This window comes from Leuresthes tenuis, unplaced genomic scaffold (genome assembly GCF_036924035.1).
Source record: "Leuresthes tenuis unplaced genomic scaffold, fLeuTen1.0.hap1 SCAF_14, whole genome shotgun sequence".
Classification (NCBI taxonomy): domain Eukaryota; kingdom Metazoa; phylum Chordata; class Actinopteri; order Atheriniformes; family Atherinopsidae; genus Leuresthes; species Leuresthes tenuis.
Window position 1 is genome coordinate 23,869,468 of NW_027325368.1, and position 27,297 is coordinate 23,896,764.

Sequence of the window (27,297 nt, forward strand, 5' to 3'; positions counted from 1 at the left end):
GGAGTGTGAAGGGACACAGAGTGGGAAGGGACCCCAGATGTGGGATCTCACCCTTATCCCACACCTGGGGTTTCAATGCAACTTGGTAGATAGTTTAAGTCAAGGTTGGAAAACTAGTGGCCACTAAATTGCACAGCCACAGTTCAGATGGGGCCTTGGCTGACCCAGGAATCCCTTCCAGTTATCTGGGGATGCTTCTAAGTTGATTTCTTGGGAGGGATTCAATTCCCTTGCTGGGTTAACAATAACCAAAAGCTTCTTTCACAAGCATTTTGTCATGGGGCCCCCTGATAATTTGTGGTCTTAGCACTGGCTACACCTGAGAGCAGCTAATGGTCTATCTATTCACCACACTGGTTATATGGAGCTAGTTGTTGAGCTCTGTGGTAAGCTGGTTCTCCAGTGTGGCATTTTGGTCATTTTCAAAATAACAGAAAAGGAAAAAAGGGCCACAGCAAAAGTTTGGGCACCCTGCATATCTTTGTATCCCTTTATAACTAAAATTACATTTAAAAGATGTTATATCAATTACCATTTCTAAAATCCTAGCCTGAAAATGGATATGACCTCACACCCTAAAATCAAGGGCTACCAAAAGTTACAAAATCTCAATTTAAGAGAATACAGAATTATAAGAGTAATTGTAATCTGGACTGGACTTGATTGTAAATCAGATATTTTAGATTTATTTCTCTGATTTGGTTTTCAGAGGGGTTACATGGTTGTAACACTGAATGCTTTCACATGCAACTATTTCCCTTTTTAAAAAAAAACCTCTGTTTTTTTTGAAGAGGAGTTTTCTGTCCTGACTTTTTGATGTGTATGTTTACACTTCCCAGGCAGATCATTGTAAAAGAGTATTTCTTATCAATATCTATCTAGACGGTAAACATTCTAATTTTGTCCAACACATTTTCTGAATGTTAATAGGCAGATGATTTACTGTGGGCATTTCGTATCCTCTAAAATATCATTTTAAAATTGGGAATACGCAGTTTTCATTTAGTATAAACAGCCATCCATGTATAAAGTTTTCAAAGTAAGAAAAATTACTCACAACAAATAAGGGAAAATCTGCAAAATTATTGTTCTGTGGGTTGGTGTTTTGTTTATTTTCTTTTTTTTTCATTTACCTCATTTAAGTAACATTAAAAATGTGCTGATTTGTACATTCTGTGTGTTCTGAGCAACGTCATGATGAAAGTTCAGCATAGTGTTTACTATTTCTTCACCTCTTATCTCTTAGGGGAAATCCCAACAATAATTAACTGGTCCAGATCTGAAAAGGCTCTTAACTCTGCTTTGTTGTGGTGATTTATCTCCAAACAACATGTGGCTAAGGTGTCTTAGATTTGCTCTCCTGGTTTGGATTCCTGGAATGCTGCATGGTGAGTATATTTACGTTTTGTACTGAGAGACATCTGAATTTGTTTAAATGGATATAATACTTCTTCCTTGTCATTTACCTTGTCTTTTTTTTTTTTTTGTATTTCAGCTCAAATAGCAGAGCGTTGCAGAGCTCCCAGCCAGATCGCTGGATATTTCCTACCTTTGGAGGAATTCTATGCTCATGAGGCCACCATCCATTATGCCTGTAATAACAAACATAAACCAGTAGGAGAGGGCTGGTGGGCAACCAGCACATGTCAAAATGGCAAATGGGTTCCCAAACCACAGTGTATAGGCAAGTATTTAGTTAATTCTGAAGCGCTTTGAGCCATTTCCATTGAAGACATGCTGCAAAAGCAATCTGTTGAGAAAAAAAAGGTAGATTTAAGTATAAAAAAAAATTATGACAGAAATTGTTGTGTCACCTAAATATAACACCTAAAATGGTGTTTCAGTCTCGTATCAAGTGGTGCTGCTCATTTTGGCTCAAAATGTTCAGTGTACAGATGTAATTGAAAGTGTTTGTCAACAACAAATGGATCATTCAAGAGTGTACATGTACAAGGTGGTACAACTAATAGATCAACACTGTCACCTTGCAACAAAAAAGTTCCTGGTTCGAATCCAAACTGGGGTCTTTCTGTGTGAAGTTTACATGTTTCCCCTGTGTATGTGTGAGTACTCATGCATGTTAGGTTAATTGGTGTCTCTAAATTGTCCCTAGGAATGAGCATAAATGGTTGTTTGTCTCTGTGATGGACTAAATTGGATTAAGTGTGGATAGAAAATGGATGGATGCACATTAGGTTAACTGGTGATTGACCCAAGGGGTGAGTGAGTTTACATGGTAGTTTGTGTCTGTGTTGGACCTCTGATGGACTGGCAATCCATGCAGGGTGAACTCCATCTCTCACCCAGTAGCCGCTGAGACATGCTCACCTCCCGTAACCCTGAGTTGGACGAAGCAGGTATAGAAATTGGATGGATGTTTTTGAAGAGCAACAGTAAATTTCCTCATTCTTACAGAGCAAGTCAATTTTAGATATAACTTCTGTGAGGTTGACCGTGGCAGTTGCTAACAAGGGTTTCAAACCTGGGTTCAGAAAGCCTGCAAGGGATTATCAGATCATTTTTCTTTTTTTAATTTGCTCTGTTGTTCACCTCACTTCTGAACTGAGATGGAATCTTTCAAATTCAGTGCCTAACGTCTCTTCTTTTTTTCCTCAGATGAATTTGACTGCCTGCCACTGAACATTCCCAATGCAGAAAACACTAAAAGTTTAAATGGCTGGTATGAGGTGGGGCATATATTAGATATAAAATGTGATGGTGGATATATATCCAAAAACAATGTTACTGAAATTGAATGTACAGCTGGAACATGGAGTGAAGTACCGGACTGTGAGAGTAAGTCTGTTGGATGTTTTTGTGTGGTTAGCTGAAGAGCATCTCTTCCTGTTTCTTTTCATGTTTTATCTTCTAATTTACAGAAAGTAAAACTGCTTGCAGTGTACCAACTAATTACCCCAATGCAGTCATCACTGGTCACAAATACCAGGAGGTGTTTGCTGAAAACTCAAAGGTGCAGTATCAGTGTAGAGATGGATATGCTACAGAGGATCAAACCACCACGAAATACATTATTTGCAAAAATGGACAATGGACTGAAGGCCCAAAGTGCAGTAAGTGGAAAACATGTGGATTTATACAACAAAGTTTGCTTTTAGTGATATATTTATGTTAACAGTGGATCACAATACAAAAGAAACATCTTTTCGTGTGTATTTTATTGTTGTTCTTATTGTTTTACATTAAAAATATTAAAATTATAAAACACTTACCAGTGTAAACTTTAGAAGATAAATTTAAGAGCCTCATTTCCAGAAAAGCTTGGTAATTTTCTAAAATGCTACTTAAACTTTAATTAGTTTTTAATCTAAATGATTTTCAATGTTTTTATTTGCCAGTTTAATTTTTTTTTGAAGAACATAAACAAATTTGAAAGATCATGTCACATTTTAACACTTTTAAAAGAAGCTAGGGAAGGAGGAAAAAGACAGAAATTTGTAAGATATACAAGAAACAGCATTCCAGTCTCTACAAACTAATGGACTAACTGGTCTTTATTATTTATTGTACATTAAATCAAACAGATTGTTATCATCTAGCATGTTTACGTGCAACTGTGTTTTTATTTCTTAAATTGCCCTAGTCCAAACAAAATCAGACTTTTGAAATCAATGTAAATTTGTTTGTCCGATCAAAATCATATGAAGTCAAGCTTTTACAAAGTGGATTAACATGCAGACAATACACTGGAACCCTGATTTACCTCTGCAACACTGAACTAGACCTTAGTTCTGTGTACATACTCAAAAGTTTCATCTTTTTGCATATTTTCATAAAAACAATAAAGCATGTGTATATTAATACAGCAAAACACACATATATTTCTGCTCCGTTTGTGATTGAACACGGCAGAAATTGTGATTGAAAATCAACCCCATAGGACATGTCAGGTCTTAGTCACTCAAATCATTTCCAGACTGTGGCTCTGCTCTTATAAAATCTTGTTTTGTTTTTTTTTCCCATAACCTCAGCCTCATCTGACAAAATCATCCAAGTAACTTAAAGACGTGTGTGCAGTTAATTCAGCTGTACGATGGTTTCACACAGAGTTAGAATCAGCTAAATATCTTGAACATTTTCTCACAGTCTACAGCAATGACTTCAGTGTGTAACATGCCTCAGTCAGTAACTTGATTCTGTTCCTGTTCATGTATACTGTTAGGACAGTGCTAACAGTACACACAAGTCAGCTCCTGTGACATACGGGGCAGCATCAGTATCCATGACCTGGTTGACTGTTTGATATGTTTGAAGCTACGACTGAGGCAGAAGCGCATATTGGAATTCTAAAGACGCATATGATACTGTAAAGGAGACTTTCCCCAGGAGGTTATTGGTTATTTGAGTTGTTACTTATCAATTAAGCAGTTGTGGATAAATGCAGGGGGATGAATGAATGAATGAATGAATGCCAGGAAGATAAAAACAATGCAGAGGGCATGGAATGATTTATGATCTGCAACATTCAGCCTCACCTGTAAAACACACAAAGGCAGTGATGGCACGAACATGCTTGGCTTCCAGTGGCCCAGTGCCATGAGTGTTAGATGTGTCAATGGCATAGAGTGATGGCCAACTCAATCGATTGAAATCTATACAGCTGTGTTTAAGTTGCTGAAGACAAGACGAAAGACCAAATGAACCTCAAATTGAATGGTTCAGACACAGTGGTGTGTTTCAGCGTTGGCGTGTGGTCTGAAGGACCCACCTGCAGTGGCCAAAAATTAATGCAAAAAGCCTTTTGGGGAAAATCATAAAAATGCTGTGAGACAAGGAAGGTGCTATGTGTACAAGAGTGAACTTTTTATCATTCTGTGGATCGGGTGCCAATAATGGAAGACTGAGATTATCCAGATGAATAGCAGAATACAAAACGGCTGCAGAAAAGGCCTTACACAGCGTCACAAAGGAAGTAACCTTGTTTCTGGTTATGTTGGCATACTTTAGACTAGGTAGTAGTTGCCTGCAAAGCCCTGTTTATGGTAATCTGTCCATTTAAACCTAAGCCCCTTAAAAAATTCTGCATAATAAAGAACTACCATTTTAAACTCTAATCCTCCGCTTTGGATGGGAATACCCTCAAGTCTGCACTTTTTAAAGCCAAAATGATTGAATAACTGTAACTTAAATATGTTATAGCAAACTGCTAAAGTAACAAGGTGTGCCATTGATGCAGAAAAGAGAAATCAATGAGAACAACATCCCAAAGCAACAACTAACCAATGTGTCTGCTGTGTAATTTCCAGAACTTTCCTCCTCCTCTTACGGATCCAAGGATGACAGCAGTGTGCCATCATTCACAACAAGTAAAGACGCAGATTCATTTCTTCTTTTGCATTACATGTGTTGAGTTTCTGGACAGTTATGAATTGGAACCAATAATTAAGCTCAAATCTTCCTGAGTTGTTTGTTTTATAAAGTGAGCCGATCTGTGATGTTAGAAGAAACCACATTGTTGGATGGAAAGTTAAGTTGATCATCTGGTATGAAACATTGCTACATCTGTTTTCTGGAATGTTTTTTTTCTTTCCAGTTGATAAATGTGGAGAATTCCCCGTAGTTGCAGACGGTGTTGTTCACCAAGACAATCTCCGTTTTTTGCGGTACGAGTGCGTAAACTTTTATAAATTAGTGGGCTCAGCGGAGGTGGCGTGTTACAGCGATGGCACGTGGTCAGCAGTACCCTCCTGCAGAGGTAAGTCAACACCAAAAACTTTCATTCCAAAGATCTGTCATAGATATGGGGAAAATCTTTATTTGTGTCTCTTTTGTACAGCCAACTACTGCTCTGTGAACACAGCTGATTATGTTGACTTAGTAAATCATGGACTTGCATTTGTAACAAATGGAGAGACGAAGAGACTGTATTGTAAGGATAAGTGGAGATATGAAAATTTTGCTTTGGTCGAGTGCAATGATGGAACAGCAAAGATATCCCAATGTAAGTATCACTTTAAGATCTTTATATTTAAATGTGTTTGTAAGATGAGAGGAGTAAGATCAGCGTTTCAACAAAGTCTCTAGTTATTTGGAGTTGGTATAGCCCTGTGTGTGTGTGTGTGTGTGTGTGTGTGTGTCTGTGTGTGTACGTGTGTGTGTGTGTGTCTGTGTGTGTGTGTGTGTGCGTGTGTCTGTGTGTGTGTCTGTGTGTGTGTGTGTGTGTGTGTGTGCGTGTGTCTGTGTGTGTGTCTGTGTGTGTCTGTGTGTGTGCGTGTGTGTGTGTGTGTCTGTGTGTGTGTGTGTGCTTGTGTCTGTGTGTGTGTGTGCTTGTGTGTGTCTGTGTGTGTGCGTGTGTGTGTGTGTGTGTGTCTGTGTGTGTGTGTGCGTGTGTCTGTGTGTGTGTCTGTGTGTGTCTGTGTGTGTGTGCTTGTGTCTATGTGTGTGTGTGCTTGTGTCTGTGTGTGTGTGTGTGTGCTTGGGTCTGTGTGTGTGTGTGCTTGTGTCTGTGTGTGTGTGTGCTTGTGTCTGTGTCTGTGTGTGTGTGCTTGTGTCTGTGTGTGTGTGTGTGTGTGTGCTTGTGTGTGTGTGTGTCTGTGTGTGTGCGTGTGTCTGTGTGTGTGTGTGTCTGTGTGTGTGTGTGTCTGTGTGTGTGTGTGTGCTTGTGTCTGTGTGTGTGTGTGTGTGTGTGTGCTTGTGTCTGTGTGTGTGTGTGTGTGTGTGTGTGCTTGTGTCTGTGTCTGTGTGCTTGTGTCTGTGTGTGCTTGTGTGTGTGTGTGTGTGTGCTTGTGTCTGTGTGTGTGTCTGCTTGTGTGTGTGTGTGTGTCTGTGTGTGTGTGTGTGTGTGTGTGTGCTTGTGTCTGTGTGTGTGTCTGCTTGTGTGTGTGTGTGTGTCTGTGTGTGTGCTTGTGTCTGTGTGTGTGTGTGCTTGTGTCTGTGTGTGTGTGTGTGTCTGTCTGTGTGTGTGTGTCTGTGTGTGTGTGTGCTTGTGTCTGTGTGTGTGTGTGTGTGTGTGCTTGTGTCTGTGTCTGTGTGTGTGTGTCTGTGTGCTTGTGTCTGTGTGTGTGTGTGTGTGTGCTTGTGTCTGTGTGTGTGTCTGCTTGTGTGTGTCTGCTTGTGTGTGTGTGTGTCTGTGTGTGTGTGTGTGTGTGCTTGTGTCTGTGTCTGTGTGCTTGTGTCTGTGTGTGTGTGTGTGTGTGCTTGTGTCTGTGTGTGTGTCTGCTTGTGTGTGTCTGCTTGTGTGTGTGTGTCTGCTTGTGTGTGTCTGTGTGTGTGTGTGTGTGTGCTTGTGTCTGTGTGTGTGTGCTTGTGTGTGTGCTTGTGTCTGTGTGTGTGTGTGTGCTTGTGTCTGTGTGTGTGTGTGCTTGTGTCTGTGTGTGTGTGTCTGTGTCTGTATGTGTGTGTCTGTGTGTGTGTGTGTGTCTGTGTGTGTGTGTCTGTGTCTGTGTGTGTGTGTGTCTGTGTGTGTCTGTGTGTGTCTGTGTGTGCGTTGACATGTTTTGCAGAAAGTATCTACAGATTACTACAGTTGGTCCGTTAACAATTCAAAACAACATTAAACCTCAAGGTTTATTAAGGCAAATGAAGTATTTGGTGTGAAACCTGGTTCCAAATGATCAGATAAACATTTTTGATGATTTCCCAGAATTTTTCCTGTCCAAGCTGCTGTCAGCATTCATAACAATTATTGACCCTCACATGGAAAGTGGAAATCTGAAAACACTTGGAAGCTAAACTTGGTTTAGTGCATGTCTGTAGACTGAAAGCAATAAGAAACATTATGCAGAGGTCTCAAAGTCCACCTGAAAAAATATTTTCATGCTAACTACATTTGACTCTAACTCAGTCTGAAGTCTTCACTGGTTGTAGACGGAATTTTTTAAACTTTTTCAGACTTAAAGCCAGTGGACGCAACAATATTTACTGATTTGACCATGAGGATAGAAAGATTAGCTTTACTTCTCTTTCCCGTTAAGTGGGAGGAGGCAGTAGCTGATCTACCTCACTGACTGTGTTGTTGTGGTGTGTTAATTACCAGCAGCAGCTTATCACAGTTCAGATCAGCAAAGATATCACCTCTGCAGGCTTTCCAGTATCCTGGATTTTGTCCTTTTTAATTGTTCCAGGTAGAGCTGTGAAACACATCTCTAATTGCTTGTTTCAGACAGAGACAGCCTGGCAGTGGGGTGAGGGTCACAAAACGTAACTGATCTCAATGTAGATAATTCAGTTGTGTGTGAATTGAAAATTAGATGGTTGTGAAATTAAAAATAGCCACAACATATAAAAAAATTATCAAAATTTCATCTTAACAAATCCGTTATGAGATGAAGAATTCTAAGCCGTGATTCATCACTTTCCGTTCATGAGTTCAGGTTTAAAGGTAACACTAAAACTGGACAAAAACAGAGAAACCTGGAGACATTTAAAGTCTTTTTCCCTCAGTGACGAGTCATTAACTTCTCTCTTGTGCCTCCTTACTTTTCACAGGTTGTAACATATACCAAATTAACTTGGTGAGTGATCATTTTACTGCATCTACAACATTGTATTAATGTTCTCGTCATTGATGCACATTCTATCTGGAAGCGTTGAATGAAGTATCACCACTCTGAACCTTATTTTTCATTTATATTTTACTTCCTATTTACAGTTGTTTATTGCTCATGAAACCTGTGTTTTATTAACAGGGTCTCTGCTGGAGTCTGGGTTTGATGACACATTGAAAACAAAGCCTGGAAGATTTTGATACAACTAATAATGATTCCACAGTCACACACTATGATTGCTTTTCCTTTTTACGTATGAATACCAATTAAATGCAGGTTTTGTTTTGTCCTAGAGCTCAGAAATGAAAGTAAATCAATTTACATGTTACAGACTTCAATAAAATTCTAACGTGGGTTTTCAACTCTACACATCCTGAAATTGTCAGCTGTGTTTTTGTGTTAAAATCTCAAACTCCATCCAGTCCTGATTGTCCTGCAGGGTCACAGGTAGCTGGAGGTGTACATCCTGGAGCTGGCAATCTGTCAGAGTCGCACACTTCGTTGTTCCCAATCATTTTATTGATGACACAACATTTGAGAGGAGTTTCATTACTGTTTCTGAATGTTACAAAGTTTCACATGTCCAGCGCTTGGTTCTAAACAAATGGCCTCCAACTGACACAAAATCAAATCCAACAGCCAAACCAGAAGTTTATTCCAACCAGTAATACAAGAATATCACAGGTGATTCTTTATATTATCAATTAACTTGGAGAAATTTGCTTATTTGATTACTAAACTGAACTTTATTCATTGGAAGTGCCAACTAGCAAACAACTATTCCTACTACTCACTTCATAATTCTTTTGCTAATCCATTAAAGAAGGAAAAAACATATTGCCTGTAAAATCTATACAAAATGGTAGACACAATGCTCATGTTTCTGTGTACAGGAAGGACCCGTCCGTCCGTCCATCCATCAATCAATCCATCCATCTTCTATACCTGCTTAATCCACTTTAGATATGCGGGGCCTCGAGCCTATCCCAGCCGTCATTGGGTGAGAGGCGGGGTACACCCCAGACAGGTCGCCAGTCTATCACACAGAGACAAACGACCACACACACACACTCCTAGGGACAATTTAGAGGCACCAATTAAACTGACATCGTGTTTTTGGATAGTGGGAGGAAGCTGGAGTACCTGGAGAGAATCCACACATACATGAGGAGAACATGCAAACTCCACACAGAAAAGGCCCCAGCTGAGAATCGAACCTGGAACCCTCTCGGTGTGAGGCGACGGTGCTAACCACCACATCACTGTGCAGCCCCAGGAAGGACCAGTCTCTGAAAAAAAAGTGTTCCCACATTTGTGTAAAATTGACAATCTAGTACTGTACATGTAGGGCTGTTCTCTAAAGGCCAGGTCTTTATTTTGCTTTGTTTTTTTGGTTGAGAAATATCAGTGAGAGTGGTCAGAGTTGGAGAGGTTCTGTACAGACGAAGCTGAATCCAGTCCCAGCAGCGTGCCGAGGTAGGACTGCTCTCCAGGGTCCAATATCTGCTCAGGCCTCACAGGGTGGACAATGTTGGCAGGCTGAGGGGTGAGGGTATATTTCTCTAAGAAGGCCAGGTCTGTGGCAGATTGGTAGCCAGAGCTCTGCTGCTGTTCCTGAGCCTGAATGTTAACAGTGCTGTGAGTCTGGGAGGGGAGAGATGAGGCCCTGTGGGCATGCAAGTCATCCTGCGTTCCTCCTGCCATGGAGACGGGGACTAAAGTGACAGGTATGCAGACATTTGTAGAAGGGGGGGGGCTCCGTAAAGCAAACTTGGGTTCAGTGTGGTAAGTCTTTGGGGACTCCCCAAAAGGTATTGAAACCATTTTATCCTCGCCGAGGGGCTGTTCAGTGAAACGGGCACTGTGCACGTGGTCAACGTGGTATTTGAGCTTGTCTTTTCTTTTAAAAGTGGCACTACAGTGGGGACAGTTGAAAGGTCGAGCGTCTGAGTGAATCACCATGTGCTTCGTCAAAGTCTTCTTGATCCGAAATGTCTGATGGCACTCCGGACATCTGTGGGGTTTCTCACCTGTAACACATGAGTTTTTATTTTCACAGGTAATCGTTTTTGTTGCACACTTGCATATAAAAGGTATGACAGTAATTCACTAGTCATTTTCTAGTAAGAGAAATACTCAGTATATGAAGAGAGTACAGGCTTTTCTTATCAATTTGTGTACCCGGCTCCAGCCCCCCCCTCGGGACCCTGAGTTGGTCTGAGTGGGCATAGGAAATGGATGAAGTATTTAAAGATACACTAGAGAATTTGGCATATTCTTGCTCTTTGGCTCCCTCTACAGCTGCGAGATGTAACAGCACTGTCAAAAACAGATTGAGTTCTACCAACGTACAGCCATACACATGATTTATTTAACTATTTTTATTATTATTATGTTGTTGAGGGCACAAAGACGCCATCAAAGGGTAAAAAAAATGTCAGGCAACCATCAAGCTAAACAAGGTGGTGAGGGACTGCAGCATCTCAACCCCAAGCACTCCAGGGCAGTTTCAGGCCCGGGAAAGTGCATAACAAAAGTCAGTGCACTTCAGACAAGTCGCAACCACTAGGTTTTAAGGTTCACAAACTTCTTTAACACAACTGATTGGTAACTTACAAAACAACGTAACATTTTTGGGTCTCCTTGGGCAATACAAATCGAACAGAGACAAAAAAAAAAGTGCTGACTGTATTAAGTGAGCTATACGAGTGTGTGTGAATGGCTGAGCACACAGTAAAACACTCCATGGAACCTAAAACAAGCCCCCCAGGCATTTAGAGTGGGCTATTTACCATTTAGGAAGTACAATAATGTTTCTGAGAAATCCCTAAATCAGTTCCGTCAACTGAAGCACCTCATAGATTTAGAGATTTACACAACTGTTGTATGCTGTGTATGTTCTGAACTCCTGAATCTTAATGCGACCTAAGAGCGTTTAGAACTGCACCTTCAATCAATCAATCACTCACTGAGGTGTGGCACCTTCATGTTTTTACTGAGCATCTTTTTCTTCTGAAACGCCAGTGAGCCAAGCACATTTTTTTGTATGTTTAGAAAAATAAATAAACGAACACTGTCAAAATGAAGTTGAGCGTATCTCTTGTTATCTTAACTTATAGTATCCCAGATGTCAGCTTCTGTAGGTAAAAGGCCTGTTTTGCTAGCAAACTAAATAAATGCAAACTCTAAGCAGCCCCTTACACGTGATAAGGATAATGATGTAAATTAATATGGGAAAATAACTTAACATTTCCTTGAAACTACTAGAAAGTGATTTCTTTCCTTACCTGAATGAGTCCTGAAATGCATTTCTAAACTGGACTTTCCTTTAAATTCTTTCTTGCAAACCTCACACTGATGCAGAGCAGTTTTATACCTAGGACAAAGAACGAAGACAAACAGAGCGCAGGATCATTGGCCAAGTTTTCAGGATGATCTAAAAGAGCCCAATAAGAGAAACATTGCCGTTGTGAAAAGTCCCGGCTACTACTAAGAGAAAAGGAAAATAAACCTGTTTTTTTTTTTTGTTTTGTTTTTTAAAAACATACTTCTGCCAAACTTTCTCTCCCAAATGAACACTTTTGTAGTGGACTGTCAGATGATCATGGCGCCTGAAGCACTTCCCACATTCTTCACACTGGTGTGCTTTCTCACCTGTAATATAAATGGGCTGCATTCAAGTAAACACAGATTGGAAAAGTTGATAGTGATGTCCACTCTTCTTTGACTCAAAAATCTGATTGCTGTCACAGTAATGTTAACCTGAGTGGATTTTCTGATGTTTGGTCAGGTGATCGTGGCGTATGAAGGTTTTCCCACACTCATCACACTCGTAGCGCTTGTCATCGTGGTGGACTCTGAGGTGGAGCCTGTCCAAGGAAACGGCAACTCAAGACAAGCCCAACAGTAACGCAGCCAATAAAACTGAGACACACTTTACCTGTAAGAGCTGCTATGACGAAAACTTTGACCACAAATACTACAGAGATGAGGCTTCTCTCCGCTGTGGATCCTCAAGTGCTCCTTTAAAGTCGTCCTGTTGGGAAAAAACATGATCAAACAGGTTTGTGTGGGACATTTTTCTAATTCTTAACCATTCAATACAATAATAACAGAACTTTTGAGGTCAGTACTGACAGTACTTTTTTTTTTTTAAATCCCCAAATGTACCTTTCTCGCACTGATTTTCCACAAACAAAGCAGGTCCATTTTCTTTTGCCTCCATGTGTGCACTCAATGTGCCTCTTTTTGTTGCCCGTGTCATTAAACTGACGACCACAGATTTCACACGGAAAAGGACCTGGAAACAAGACGAAATAAATACTCCAATGCATCCCTTAGTACAGCAACTATGTCACAAAATATATCAGCAGCCGTTCAAATCTGTGAAATCATCTTGTTGTTTTCGTGAAAGATTTGCCAAACAGAAACCATGATATATGACATGAATGTAAACTTTTTACAATTGTAAAAGTTAAAAAACTTACATGTTAGCTAAATTAAATGTTTTCATGATGCATTTCTCACCTAAGTGATACTTTTCTTGGTGCTTCAGCCTTGCAAACCTGGACCTGAAGTATTCGTCACAGAAGGAGCATTTAAAAGGCCGGTCTTGGGTGTGCAGGATCATGTGCTCCTGCAGATGAGGCCTGCGGCTAAAGGTCTTCGAACAGATCTTTTCCAGAAAGTTGAACAGTTGTTACAGACAGTTAAGACTGTTTTTACACAAGGTGTAACGTCTATTAGTGCCCTAACTCTCTCTACATCCTTATTCTGAGCACATCTGGAAAACCTCTGCATTATAAGGCTGAACACAAATGGTAAACAACTGAATAATATGAACTGAAATGAAACTAGGGCTTACAGCACATTTCCAGCCTTCACTTTTCCGCTTCCTCTTGGTAAAAAACTCTTGGGTGTGCTCTGGATGAAACCTGAAAGGACAGAGGAGGTTTTATGACACGAATGGATTGTGTTGGTGCTGTAGTGACCAGGTGTGGAAACTGGTACTTATGTTCTTCTGGTTGCAGAATGGTAGCAGACAGCTTCAGTAACTTGACTTCACTTTTAGGAAGCTGTCATAACATCCATTTTTACATGTAATTTATGGTACAGACATTTTCCAAAACTTCATCTTTACTTTACTGGTACTAAATTGTTTTACGTCCTTTATTCAGCCAGTAACATATTTTCTCAAGGCATGTGTAAATCAGGTGTGTACAACAATGACTGTGAGCGAGCGAGATAGTCATGTGAAGAAGGCAGTCCACCCCTTCCCCTTCTCACCCTCGGCACCCTCTCAGCAAGCAGGGGCGCCTGCAGCAGTTGCAGGGGGCGCCAATTGCCCAATTTCCCACACACAGCAAACTGTGCGCTTTGCGGAGCAGATGATTTATTTTTTTAAGTGCTCATGCCGCCGCCCACGTATCATGAATAAATGCCGCCCCGGGCGGCTGCTCGGTTCGCCCGTGCCAAAAACCGCCACTAGTAGTACATCCTCTCACAATCCCAATGTTTTATTTAACAGGACTGAATGAAAGTAATAATCTGAGCTCCTAAAATGTTGTCAATTCAACCTCAGATTAATATTACACTGTCGCTATCTATTAAACAAAAATTAAACCATTATGCAGAAGCAGTGTGTGAAAAACGTCCACCTTTACTGCTCTCACAGGAACTAAACAGGGTAAGAAGCAGCCAGGCTCTGCTAATCAATGCACTTGTTTAATTGATCATGATCAAATGTGAGCACCGCTATAAAAGCAGAAGTTTAGTCAGTTTGTTGGTCTGGAGCATTCAGGTGTGTTTTAACACAATGCCAAGGAGGAAAGACATCAACCATGATCTTAGAGAAGCAATCGTTGCTGCCCATCAGTCTGGGAAGGGTTATAAGGCCATTTCCACACTGGAGTCCATCATTCTATAGAGAGAAAGACTTTCCAGGAGTGGACGTTCCTGAAAGTTCACTCCAAGGTGAACTTTGTGTATGCAATGCCCAGAGAAACTGAAAAAAAAAAAAAAAAACAGTAGCTACATCTCAAACTCTCCAGGCCTCAGTTAGCATGTTAAATGTTAAAGTTCATGACAGTACAGTTAGAAAAAGGCTGAACAAGTATGGTTTGTTTGGAAGAGTTGCAGGAGAAAGCCTCTTCTCTCTGAAAATAACAAGTCAAGACCAAAGTGGAGATGTTTGGTCATAATGCACAGCAGCACGTTTGGAGAAAACAAAACACAGCATATCAGCACAAACACCTCATACCAACTGTCAGGCACTGGTGGAGGGCTGATGATCTGGGCTTGTTCTGCAGCCACAGGACCTGGGCACCTTGCAGTCACCATGAGCTCCTCTGTACAGCCAAATACTCTTGAGGCCATCTGTCTGACAGCTAAAGCTTGGCTGAAACAGGACGTTGATATCTGCTAAAGGTGGTTCTACAAACTGCTGTATGGTTTTCACGCACTGCTTCTGCATTTTGGGCCTCATTTTTTTTTTTGTTATACACAATAGCGACACAGTGTAACATGTCATGTTGTTCATCTGAGGTTGTGTTTAAGTTTTAGACTTTGTTAGGACCAGGTGATTTCTCATTATGTCCAGAAACATAAAACCCTAGATTTTAAAAAGGATTTTCTTTCTTTTGTCATATGATTGTTCCACAAAAAACAAACTAAGAAAGACACCAAATTCTAATTTCTGTGGGAAATGTTAAAAACACAACATTATAGATGTACCGTACATTCAGTACATTCAGGTTCACATGCTGCAGATGGATGTTTTTGCATGACCCAAATATGTAAAACAGATGTTATGAGCTCAAAACTACTGAACCTGGATTTCTTCTGGGTTCTCCAATATACTCCTGGAATGGACAGATGACCTGTCCCCTGTATACACCCAGCACCTTGCTAATGCCAGCTGTGATAGGCTCCAGTACAGGACACATCTCACCTTCTGACATGCTTCGCCAGGGTTTTCTTGCTGGCATGGAGTTTGCTGCAGAATGGACATTTGTGTTCCTTCTTCGGGAAAGGAGCATCACTGGCGTGTTTCTTCTTATGGACAGTCAGGTTAGACTTAGTGGAGTAGCACTGAAGACAAATGTCACACTGGAATGGTTTCTCTCCAGTGTGCACTCTGGTGTGACTCTCATATTTCCCTAACAAAACAAAAAAAATGCACATTAGTTAATGTAATATATATTTGCAACATATCGGAAAGATGCCTGAAACTATTAGACTATGGTACAATGACCACATTTACATTTACGGTAGATCAGGTTGCATTTCTAAATGAGACAAAACAGGACAAATGCCTCTTCACTTCCAACGTAACCTTTTCTTAAGAGGCAACAAACGATGCAGTCAGTAGGGTTACGTGCAGTTTAGTCAAACTGCGGTTAGCGTTCAATCTCGCTATTTAACTGGACCGCTGTGTTCATTCAATTACAAATGCACGGGAGAGGAAATGAGTTATTGATTGAGGTGGGTCTGACGCAGTGGAGAGAAAACGCTGGTAACATTCTGACACTTCTACCATTCACTGCAGGAGATCATGTAAGCACAGCTGGATTCGATCCACAGACATCGTCTTTTAGCTACATGAACAGGGATTTTTGTGAGATGTTGCTGCGACTAGAAAATCGGGCTTTTATTAGAGCAGAGCGACAGTCTCAAAATGTTTGAAGCGACCGCAAGCTGAAAAGTACTCTCAAACAACTAATTATCAGTCAGTTTATGACACATTTTGCCATCTGGCAAAAGAAACAGAAAACTATGTGAATGAGAGCAGCTTTATTGGGAATTTGGTGGAATGAATATATATTTTCACTTTACTTTTTAACAAAAAGATGAAACTCTGGAGTACGTGCAGAGGGCAGCTTCTCCTGTCTCCTCAATACAACAGCACAGTAAAATTCACCATTATTCATGCTATAATGCTCAGTATTAAGCATAAAAATGTATTCATTTTAAAAGTATGGTTTTGATCTGACAAACAACAATCTTTTTTCTCTTCCTAGAGTAATATAAACGCGCTCACTGAAAGAAATCCATCATCTATGAACATATGGACAAAAAAGTTCTAATCAACATCTTACCTGCTCGGTCAAAGGTCTTGTCACATTTGGGGCACTTGAGAGTCTTCTTGTTGGAGGTTTGGATGATGACTGGAGCCAAGCCCTCAGGATAAACTGGACTCTGGTTCGAGCTTCCTGCTGCTGGCACATGAACGTCCGGCTCTCCCACAGACTGGTGCTCTGTCCTCCCTGCTTGTGAACCCTGCTCACCTTCACTCCTGTCTTTACCACAAGCCTCAATGATTTTTTTCTGAACAACACTGCCAGCATTCATGTCTCCTCCCTCTCCATCCTCTCCGTCTTCATCCATTACATCATCCCCCTGAGCTGGTTTAGAGGTCTCATTCCCATCCACTTTGGGTGTCTGGCTTTTCACAACCACCTCTGCTGCTTCTTCCACACTATGTTCTTCTCCCAGCCTTGGTGATATAGTTCTTTTCTTTTCCTCGGGATTGGTGATGGAGTACTCAACGTCATCTCTCTTATACTTAGTCGGTGTCCTCCTAGTACGAGCTGATCTTCGAGTGGTAGCATTAGTCTGACCTATCGTCTTCGACTCTGCAGTTGAGGCCTCCGGCTGTACATCAGTGTGACTGTCAGCTAAATTGTCCTGCAGGGAGATTTTAGTGGTAAACTGACGGTTGAAAAGGAACTTAACATCAGACGGGATGCCGGTGTCAACCCCTGCTAACTCACTGGAAGTAACCTCTACCTCAGGGGGCCCTCTTGTCTCAGCCTTGCCATGGGTTGTGTCAACAGGGTTGGCCTCCCCTTCCTCACTTAACAGCTTCAATATATCCATCATATCCAGGAATCGGGCTGCTTCAGCCAGAGCAGGGAGATCCTTCTCTGCAACAGTGCATTCTGCTGTGTACAAAAAGCCAAGCAGATGCTGAAAAACCGAATCCTCAACATGGTCGAGTGTCACATGTGTTGTAGCAGCAGGTCGCTTGGATAGCTCAGCATGGAAGTAGCTGCTCCCATGGGCCAACACTACCTTGTGGGCACGGTAAACTTTCCCACCCACAGACACTGACACATCACATAACTTCTGACGATTCCGGTCGTCGTTTAAAAACTTGAGGAGGTTGTGACTGTGCTGTGGCATAGTCAGGTGCCTGCTTTGTGAGGTTGATTCTTGGACAGTTTCGGAATTTGCAAGCACACTGGAGCCTAGTACAGTAGATGGATCTGTAGCAGAGTCATTACTGGCACAGACTGGCCTCCCGCGCTTGGCACGCAGGATAATACTAGTTTTTTTCTTCATTACGTGTCTGTTTGGATACCACGAATCAATCCTGAAAATAAGAGGAAAAGCATTTATATTGAAAACAGGTGCTAACCCCTGGGTAAAAAAAAATCTGGCAGTATTGTGACATTCATGAGGCTGAACAAGTTTCTTTAAAGGTAAATTACTTTAATAACACAATGACCTTACTCACATACGAAGCTAATAAGAGCACGTCGTGGTGACGAGTTATAAATGTGTAGGTTGTGCATACAAAGATGCACAATGACGACTTATTGCCAACGTTCATGGCACCCCTCCCGCTATTACAAAATAGTGAATAATCTATTGTTATCAACACTGTACTCGACAGACAAGAGAAGGCTCGCGGAAATGTGAAATCAAGCTAGCTTAAAAATCAACACTATACTGAATCCTTGACAGTCTGGGCAGTTGAATTTGCAAATTCGCTATCCACCTCAAGGACCCCTAATATTTCTGCCGTACGTCTGACGGGCTGGGCACCCCTCCGAGGAGAGTGTTGACAAACGACCTTAAATGTTAGCCCGGAACCTCTCGGTTTTATCGAGACGAAACAAAAGCAGTCTTACCTACGACTTATAGGAGGCCTTCCCACAATAATTCCCACCCCAGCTACTGAAAACAAGCGAGAAAAATAAACAGAGGAAAAATAATTTCCTGAATATCTGGAACGCCCCACGAGACATGTCGGACGCCGAAACAAGCCGTTCGTCTATTGGCTGGTGCAGCTTTTGTCCAGTTCAGCGCTCATATTCAGAGGCGTAGACACACGTAGGTTATTTTTTAAGCAAGAGAAACCTGACAGTGATATCCCTTCAGATAGTTAGTTATGCATGTTACGCATAAAAATATGTTGCCAAACACAAATGTGGCATTTTGAGCGCTTCCCTGGCACCAGGGCATCATGGGTAATGTAGTTGAACGCTAATAGCTGTCAAACTACTTTGGCCTAGAGCTTTTTTTTACTTCAAGTTACTTTAACATAGATATTTCAAACGCTTACAATGGCCACGGATTGCACCATGTGTTGTTTCTCATCACAACTGAGAGCCATAAAGGGCAGCTTACAAATTAATACAGTACTAATTATTCAGTTACAGTCATAATGACATAATATGGCAGAGGCCATTTTGCCATGATGGTACTTTAAGTTTAAATTGTTGATAACGGGTAGTAAGGAAGAATATTTTGCATACAGGGCTTTTAAATTGCACACTGAAAACAGTGCTGATCAAACATGCAGTTTTATTATCATATGCAATTATTATCATACCTACTATTATTTAACATTCAGCATTCGATATCTTGAACTGAGCTTTGTTGCTTCAAATTGCTGCTTTTTATAAGATAAATGTATTATTTTGCTAGGATAAAAACAGGTATCCAGTCATTCCTAATTTTCCTTTGTTCAAAAATTAACATAGGATCATGTATAGTTTAAAAAAAACTGCAGCTTCTTAAGTAATAATAAAAATGTTTTGGGGGGGGGGGTGCTTCACATTCTGGATTAAAACCCCAATTGTCTGCTGTAAAAAACAAAAAAAAACACTGTATACCACTGTAAACCCTGTGTCCAATCAAACATATGATGAGGGGATCTAAAGGAACTGCAGTATCATTAGAATATTAGTGAATAGACAAATGTGCTTGCAGTAAAATTACTTGCAGTGATGTTTTAATTACAGAAATGCCTCTCAAATTAGAACCATTGGCCTCAGTTTACTTCTTTTAAAAGACTGAGCTTTGATCAAGCCAACCAAACAAAACCAAGGGCATAATCTGCAGCCCATATGTGTGCAGATTCACACATGCACTCATGTTATTGTCTATGATTCAGGGTGTGTATGGGTCACTGACCAGTTTGAATACAACTCTCTCCAGGAAAATTAATTTTGATTTGTGGCTCTGCTTCATCACTTGAACTACAGCTCTGGACTCCCATTGCTATCACTTATGTAACAGCGCATTAGAGTTTTGTCTGGGAACACGCTTGAAGTTGCTCAAATTAGTCTGCTGGATGCACCCCTCCCTTCCCCAACACGTTTAAGGTGTAAGACATTGTAAGTGCATTAGCTTAATCCCTTCTATCTAGCATGCGGCAGTCCAAGCACCTCAGCGAACACATACTGAGGAGCAGAAGTGAAGATGGAGCTGCACATACAAATATTCTCCAACTATCTTTGATCAAAAATGAAGATACTGCCTAATAGCTAACAATTTGAAGGACTTGTTAAGGACAATGTTGAGATTCAATGTGCATGTGTGGATTCTTGGGTTGCTCTGTGCAGGTAATCTTTGTATACTGAATTGTGTTGTGATCAGAGATGAATATCATTTGCCGTTGTTTGTATCTATAATTCTGTAGTGGTCATTTCCCCTTACATTTGGGAGAACTTGTTGAACATGTGGTTTAGAGCACAGCACTATATTCTTAATACTAAAACAAATTCATTTAACTCGCTGTCTTGTTTGCTTCTCGTCTGTTTTTTTTTAAGTATATATATATACACATATATAAAACTTCAAATTAATTATAATTGTGTCTTCAGGCACTTTGAAGAGTGAGGAAATCAACGGGTGTGAGCAGCAGCCATGCCAAAATGGTGGTGTTTGTGAGAGCCACAAAGGAGGATTCCAATGTGTTTGCTCCCAGCAGAGTCAAAATGGGCGACTATACGGCGGGGAGAACTGCACAGTTGTACTTTCAGGCTGTGAGGATAACCAGTGTGAGAATGGAGGAATATGTTCTCCCCTACTTATAAATGATCAACACACTTACACATGCACCTGCATTCCAGGCTACACAGGCCCTAAATGCCAGACTTCCACTGTCTTCTCATTTGAGTCCCAAGGCTACATGTACATAGAGTCACAGCAGCTAGACCCAGAAGTTCCTCTTAATGTGACATTCAGCTTCAGGACAGAGAGACCAGCTGGCACCCTCTTTCAGCGAAGAGTGGACGACATGCTCCTCAGCATTGAGCTGGTCAATGGACATCTCTGTCTCCTTAGCCTGAGAGGTCAAGGCTCCAGCACGCTGGTTCAAGAGCTCCCGGAGTATTTGTCCAACAAAAAGTGGCACACAGTGGAAGCATTGCTTGGCGGAGTGGTCAGTCTCATCAGGCTGCTTTGCAGTGAAGAAAATTGCACCAGAGACACTAGCACTGAAGTCCAGCAGCTTAACCAAGCCACTGCTCTCCCTGAGCCAGGTGCTGTTCGTCAAAGCCTCTTCATTGGAGCAGTTGGGGGGAACTGGGCTTTGGGCAGAGCAATGGATGAAGCAGACTATCCGCCTGCTTTTCTAGGCTGCTTCAGAGATGTCTTTGTAGACTCATATCTTGTGCTGCCTGCTACAGTGCCAGAAGATTCAGGCACCCAGGCAAACATCACGTTGCAATGCAGCGACAAAGACAAGTGTGACGACAGCCCGTGTCAGAACCGAGGGCGTTGCGTGAGTCAGGGCTGGAGGAGGTACACGTGTGAATGCCACAGGCCGTATGAAGCAAACAACTGTGCAGATGGTAAGACACAGACACATCCACAGAATCTGAGTTCTCCTGCATTATTGCCCCTACCCACAGGAAATACGTCACAATTGTTTTTCACCTCTATTTGGATATGCTTCTGCAAAAAAAACAAATAAATACAAGGCTTTTTTCATGGTTTCAATAATGAATAAGCATTTAAGGTTATGGAACAGTCATAGTTAGAAGATTTACTGGTTCTATATTGGGAAACTGAGCCCCTCTTCACAGTCTTTGCAGCCTTGTAACATTGTCGCTTCATTTAACCATTTGGTCCTATCTTAGTAACTACTAAGACCACCAGAGGACGCTGTCATGATTGAATAGAGTAAGCAGTCCTTTCTATGGGAGTGAAGTTTTGATCTAAAGCACAGATTAGAGTCAACTTTAAATAAGGTGCGGTGCCAAAAGTGCCAAAAGTAACAGCAAATTAATGTTATTCACTGTTTTACTGAAAATATTGAGGAAATGGTGACAAATAACCTGTATGCAGAAAAAAAGAAAGAATTATTATTCTTTATTATTTATTAAGCCGTTCATGTAAGTACTGCATTTAGAAACATTTCTTAATGTGAGACAGATTTAATTTAAACAGAACACTGAACTGCCAATAAATAATTTGACCATTTAAATACTATGTTTGTGAGATATTTTCAGCATGCTCATCTTGTGAAATGACACCACAGTAAGCAGAATTACATGAAAGCATGCTGTTAAAACAGGTAAAGGTCAAGTCCGGTTCAGCCACTTTTGTGTCACTGTAAAAGGCTCAATGGATCGCTTTAAAGAGAGCCACTCTGTAGGATAAAGTTAGACAGGTGACTTTAAAAGAGCTTATGGAGTTTGTAGAAATAGCCCAGTGTTCAGCCAAACAGCTTTTGAATTAGAAAGTATTCAGCAACACCTGCACCAAGGATTAACAAAACGTGGGTTTTATTTGTTGGCTAAGAATGGATTAAACAGCAAGGGACTGGTGCCATGGTGAGGTGTTTCTTTTGGCTGGAACATTTAGCATCTTTTTCTGTCAATAAACAGAGGGCGATCTTCAGTCAAATGAATCAAAAATCTGTTTTTTTTTCAACATTTTACTATTTCAATAAGAATATTACCTCATCTTCATTTGATCAAGCATTTGATGGCAGCAATTTGCCTACCAAAGATGGTATAGGGCCACGTTCACCTTTCTGTAGCATCTCCTCTGATTTTAACAACGGACCGTTTATCTCTGTTAACTGAGATGACCAGTTGCTGGATGTTTTGAGTTGGTGAAGATGTGCAAGTTGGCAGATTTTCAAGTTACCAGTTCCATCAGAGATACAGGTTTTTAAGCTGAGTGTGATAACAAACTGGATGGTCCCTCTCCTTTTTACTCCGGAGAACGCATCATCAATAATTCCAAATATTGATTAATCAGACCACAGAATAGTTTTCCACCATGCAATAAACATTAGCCAGAGAAGATGATGACATTTCTGGTTCATGTTCGCGTAAAGCTTCTTCTTTGCATTATTGCTTGAACTTGCATCCGTAGATGACTCAGCGAACTGTGTTTACGGACAGTGATTTCTGCCAGTGTTCCTAAACCAATGCATTGATTTACATGACAAAATTATGCATGTTTTTAATTCAGTATTGGCTGAGAACCTGAGGAACATGGATTTTCTATATCTAATTTCTGCCTCGTCTTTCAGAAACCAAGATGTCTGTAGCTTTTGGGAATCTTTTGATGCTATTATGTATTATAGGTGATGTATGGTTAAAGATATGAAATGATTTGCAACTTTATGTTGAAGAACATTATTCTGATATTGTTCCACAATTAGTGAACTGCTGCCCATACTTTACCACTTGTTGGCTAAGCTAATGTTATGCTAGCTGAGGTGTTTTATTCAAGAAACCATCTTTAGAGTGTTGTTATTCTTAACGTTCCAATAATGTTTCACTTTGACAAATACTCTCCTCACCTCTCCTTTTATTTGCCTTTCATAACTTTTTTTCTCTTCTCACTGAACCCTCAGAGTACATCACAGCGAGATTTGGAAACAAAGACCTTGAAAGCTATGCTGTATTCTCATTAGACGACAGCCCCGGTGATATCATGATTGTCTCCATGTTCATTCGCACCAGACAGTCCAGCGGCCTGCTCCTCATCCTGGCAAACAGCACCAGCCAGTACCTACGGTTGTGGCTGGAAAAGGGGAAGGTCAAAGTTCAGGTTAACAACTTTGAGACCCTTGTTGGTCAGAATGTGGTCAATGATGGCCATTTCCACCTGGTGACTGTGAGGCTTGAGGGAACAGCGGCTAGTTTGTACCAATCAGCCCAAAGTCAAGGCTCCATGACCATCAGGCACATCCAAGCCCATCCTGGGGATTTGGTTTTCGTTGGGGGGCTTCCAGACCCAAGAGCCTCTGCTTCATTTGGTGGCTACTTTAAAGGATGTGTCCAGGATCTGAGGATTAACAGCAAACGACTACAGTTCTATACAATAGCAACTCCAGTCGAGTCTTATAATTTGGAGAAACTCAGCGGCGTTGCAGAAGGATGCAGCAGTGACAATGCATGTGCTGTGAGTTATAAGAGTGCTGTTATGTTGATGATATTCACTGATCAGGCCACACACTCTCATCCCTTACCTGTGCTAAAATGAATGAAAGTGGACATTATAGAATACATATGGGACCCTGACTTATTTTGTTTTCTTTGAAACAGATAAACCCCTGTCTCAATGGGGGAGAGTGTTACTCCATGTGGGATGATTTCATCTGCAGCTGTCCACCCAACACTGCTGGGCAGCGCTGTGAGGAGGTGAAATGGTGTGAGCTGTCGCCCTGTCCTACCACTGCTGTTTGCCAGCTCCACTCTCAGGGATTTGAGTGTAAGTATCCTCAGATCACAGCTAGTTATTACAGCATACCTGTATTAGAAAGAATATTTCCTTGAAAATGTATGTACAGAGACTCTCTTATAGATAGTATACTATATACAGCTAGAAATGGTGTTCCTTGTCATGACTCACTAGAAAAAGAAAAAGAAAAAAATCAAAAACATGACATGATATTAAATCTGCACTGCACTCACTGATGGGGACAGACTTTTTAATTACAGTGTGGTTAATTACATGAGGGAACAGAGCTGAGGCAGGAATCCTACGTAAGATACCTCTAAAGCGTGATAATCCCTGAACGGATTAGTTCTGCTGCCACATGCCTGTGGTGGTTTATGGTGACAAGTCTTCCTGGACAGGTCACATGTTCTCGAAGAGAAGTGGCGAGGAGCCTTTGATCTGAAGTGGCTGCCAGTCCAATCATAGCAAGTCATACTATATGCACTCTAGATACATTTTATGTAGTCCATTGTATCGTGTAGCATATAAAACAAACTATTTCTTCTTTTTGCCAAAATCAGAACAGTTCAGCTACATCAAAAAAAGTTTCAATTCTTTTTTTTTGTCTTAGTTTCTGATAACTAAGTAAAAAGATACTAAGTAAAAAGTAAAAAATAAATAAAAAAACATTCTTTTTTCACAGAGTGTGGTGGTATTTATTACATATTTTTCATTATTGACTCTAATTTGCTGGATGTCTTTGAATTTTGCTTCGTTTGGAATGTTTTTGGGCTGCACCACTAAGTCTTTTCTTTTTATATACCTCAGGTTTGTCCAATGTGACATTTCGGTCTGAAAGCAGCATTCTGCATTATCGCAGCAATGGAAAGATTAAGCGTAGCATCACCAGTGTCTCCCTCAGCTTCCGCACAAGACAGTCTGCTGCTACCTTGCTTCATGCACAAAAAGACTCAGAGTACCTCACCATCTCCCTCCTGAACTCTCAACTGGTGACAGAGCTCCAGGTCGGGGCTGATAAGGACTCCCCGAAATTAACAGCTCAAAGCCTGGGTCCATTCAGTGATGGAGAGTGGCATATTGTGGAGATCAGCATTGAAATACAGACAACAACATCCCAGTGGATCATGATTGTAGATGAAGGCAAGAAGGCCATGACTATGTTCAAAACAGCTGTGGAGGACCTGAATTTTCTTAAGGACGAAGCAGATATCTTCCTGGGAGGACTAAGCCATAACTCTAGTGTGAACCTGTCAGGGTGCCTGGGTCCTGTGGAGATTGGGGGTCTTCTCCTTCCTTTCCACCTGGACACAGAGCTGAACCTCCCCAGACCTCAGGAGGAGCAGTTTGAAAGGATAAAAAACAATGCTGCTCCACGATATGGCTGCTGGGGAGCCAGCGTATGTGGACCCAACCCATGCCAGAATGGGGGTGTGTGCGAGGACCTGTTTGACCTGCATAAGTGCACATGTTCCTCTGAGTGGAAGGGCCCACTATGTGAAGACCTCGTAGACACTTGCAACTCCAGCCCATGTATCCATGGTAACTGCATCAACTTACCTGAGGGATTTCAATGTGAGTGTAAGTTGGGCTACACCGGCGAAAGGTGCGAGGCAGAAGTCGATATATGTGAAAACAGCAGTTGCAGCCATGGTGCCACATGCCTCAAAGGCTTTCAGAGCTACACATGTCTGTGCCCACGGAACATGACAGGCAATTACTGCAAGTGAGTTGATCTCAAAGCCACCAGAGATAGCTCAAATCATTTTTAAAAAGGAGGGGGGGGGGGAGTTTAACAAGCTGAACTAATTTACAATCTATTTTTCTTACAGTGAGAAAATTCCTGAAATCCCGTGGTACATTGAAATAGATCCGTAAGTGTTTGCACAGTAAAAACAAACCCATTTCCATAAAGCCAGAAGAATGGCAAGAGGGAACTGACGCTATTTTTTGTCTATCTAGACTTCCTCAGCTGCCTGTGTCTTCATGTATGGGTACGAAATGGAACTACAGCTGCTTTAATGGCGGAAACTGCTCCAAAGCAGGCAACACCTGTTACTGCCTGCCAGGGTTTACAGGACAATGGTAGGTCATCCAAGATGATATCCAATGCTTCTTGCAACACTGGAAGTGAACAACACAGGCTTAAAATCTGATGTCACTGCAGCACGTTGTTGCTCTCCCACAGTGGTCAAGAAAATGATTTACTGCCATTTTTCCACTGAATCGTTTTTCCTCACTGTTGAGTGATGGACTCCAAATAGTGTGGAAATGGCCTTATAACCCTTCCCAGACTGATGAGCAGCAACAACTGTTTCTCTTAGATGCTGATGTCTTTTCTTCTTGGCATTGTGTTAACACACACCTGAATGCTCCAGACCAGAAAAATGACAAAACTTCTACTTTTATCGAGATGCTCACACTTATTGATTATCAGTTAATCAAGTGCATTTGATTTGCTACTTACACTCTTAATTTTGCTTTTTGGCCATTTTTCTCACTAATAAACAATATTATGGTACTGTGTTTTTGTTGATCTGAGGTCGTATTTGCTTAATTCTCAAGACCCTGTGAGATGACCTTAAAATTAAACTCTATAAATGAAAGATCTGCAGAAAACTTTTACAGAACAATGCAGCAATTGTTTGCCATGACAGACCTCTGACAGACTGTTAAAAGTTCTGTTGTTCTTCTTTTTTTGTCTTTGCAGGTGTGAGAAGGATGTGGATGAATGTGCCTCAGATCCGTGTATGAATGGAGGCTTCTGCATCAACTACATGAACAGCTTTGAGTGTGTGTGTGATATGAATTACTCAGGGATCTACTGCCAAATGGATGTCAGTGACTTCTACATGTACCTCTTCCTGGGCCTGTGGCAGAACCTCTTCCAGCTGGTGTCCTATCTCGTGATACGACTTGATGACGAGCCAGAAATTGATTGGGGATTCCACGTCAACGAATAGACATGTACTCATCCTGTAGGCTCTAACTGGACAAAACGCAGTGCAGAGGGTCACTTCAAAATATGTTAATCGTGACCACAGCTCTCTGACTGGGGGAGAGCCATTTTTTTTGGGCT

The 27,297-nt window shown here is 41.2% G+C and overlaps 3 protein-coding genes across 4 annotated transcripts; 2 read left to right on the plus strand and 1 right to left on the minus strand.

Moving 5' to 3' along the window:
- Positions 1-1,277: 1,277 nt before the first annotated feature.
- On the plus strand, positions 1,278-8,859 carry LOC140268257 (complement factor H-related protein 1-like). Its single transcript, XM_072363019.1, has 9 exons — positions 1,278-1,388; positions 1,496-1,684; positions 2,617-2,796; positions 2,880-3,071; positions 5,265-5,324; positions 5,552-5,713; positions 5,795-5,959; positions 8,446-8,471; positions 8,646-8,859. The coding sequence occupies exons 1-9, from the start codon at positions 1,331-1,333 to the stop codon at positions 8,679-8,681; spliced, it is 1,068 nt and encodes a 355-aa protein (XP_072219120.1). The 5' UTR covers positions 1,278-1,330; the 3' UTR covers positions 8,682-8,859.
- Positions 8,860-9,005: 146 nt separating this feature from the next.
- Positions 9,006-18,658, minus strand: zbtb41 (zinc finger and BTB domain containing 41). Of its 2 annotated transcripts, none has more exons than XM_072363014.1 (11): positions 18,419-18,658; positions 16,601-17,877; positions 15,454-15,661; positions 13,369-13,438; positions 13,032-13,179; positions 12,675-12,804; positions 12,445-12,540; positions 12,267-12,373; positions 12,053-12,158; positions 11,792-11,880; positions 9,006-10,534 (listed from the first exon to the last, which is right to left on the minus strand). In XM_072363014.1, the coding sequence occupies exons 2-11, from the start codon at positions 17,844-17,846 to the stop codon at positions 9,909-9,911; spliced, it is 2,826 nt and encodes a 941-aa protein (XP_072219115.1). In that variant the 5' UTR covers positions 17,847-17,877; positions 18,419-18,658; the 3' UTR covers positions 9,006-9,908. The 2 variants fall into 2 exon arrangements, with proteins under 2 accessions (XP_072219115.1, XP_072219114.1); XM_072363013.1 differs by lacking the exon at positions 18,419-18,658 and adding an exon at positions 18,022-18,347.
- Positions 18,659-20,636: 1,978 nt separating this feature from the next.
- LOC140268228 (protein crumbs homolog 1-like) lies at positions 20,637-27,214 on the plus strand. The gene is made up of 6 exons (XM_072362995.1): positions 20,637-21,370; positions 23,392-23,942; positions 24,086-24,251; positions 25,029-25,944; positions 26,181-26,303; positions 26,929-27,214. Exons 1-6 carry the CDS (start codon positions 20,707-20,709, stop codon positions 27,179-27,181), a joined length of 2,673 nt encoding a protein of 890 aa, XP_072219096.1. The 5' UTR covers positions 20,637-20,706; the 3' UTR covers positions 27,182-27,214.
- The last annotated feature ends 83 nt before the right edge of the window (positions 27,215-27,297 follow it).

Bases quoted from the DNA above. Each gene is read 5' to 3' on its own strand.
- LOC140268257 (XM_072363019.1), top strand. From the start codon at position 1,331: ATGTGGCTAAGGTGTCTTAGATTTGCTCTCCTGGTTTGGATTCCTGGA. The intron at 5,325-5,551 runs GTAAAGACGCAG...TTTTCTTTCCAG, and splicing joins TGTGCCATCATTCACAACAA to TTGATAAATGTGGAGAATTC. The intron at 8,472-8,645 runs GTGAGTGATCAT...TTTTATTAACAG, and splicing joins ACATATACCAAATTAACTTG to GGTCTCTGCTGGAGTCTGGG.
- zbtb41 (XM_072363013.1), bottom strand. The intron at 13,180-13,368 runs GTAAGCCCTAGT...TTTCTGGAAAAG, and splicing joins GTGAAGGCTGGAAATGTGCT to ATCTGTTCGAAGACCTTTAG. The intron at 12,805-13,031 runs GTGAGAAATGCA...TCTTGTTTCCAG, and splicing joins CCAAGAAAAGTATCACTTAG to GTCCTTTTCCGTGTGAAATC.
- LOC140268228 (XM_072362995.1), top strand. From the start codon at position 20,707: ATGTACATAGAGTCACAGCAGCTAGACCCAGAAGTTCCTCTTAATGTG. The intron at 24,252-25,028 runs GTAAGTATCCTC...TATATACCTCAG, and splicing joins CCACTCTCAGGGATTTGAGT to GTTTGTCCAATGTGACATTT. The intron at 25,945-26,180 runs GTGAGTTGATCT...TTGTCTATCTAG, and splicing joins ATGACAGGCAATTACTGCAA to ACTTCCTCAGCTGCCTGTGT.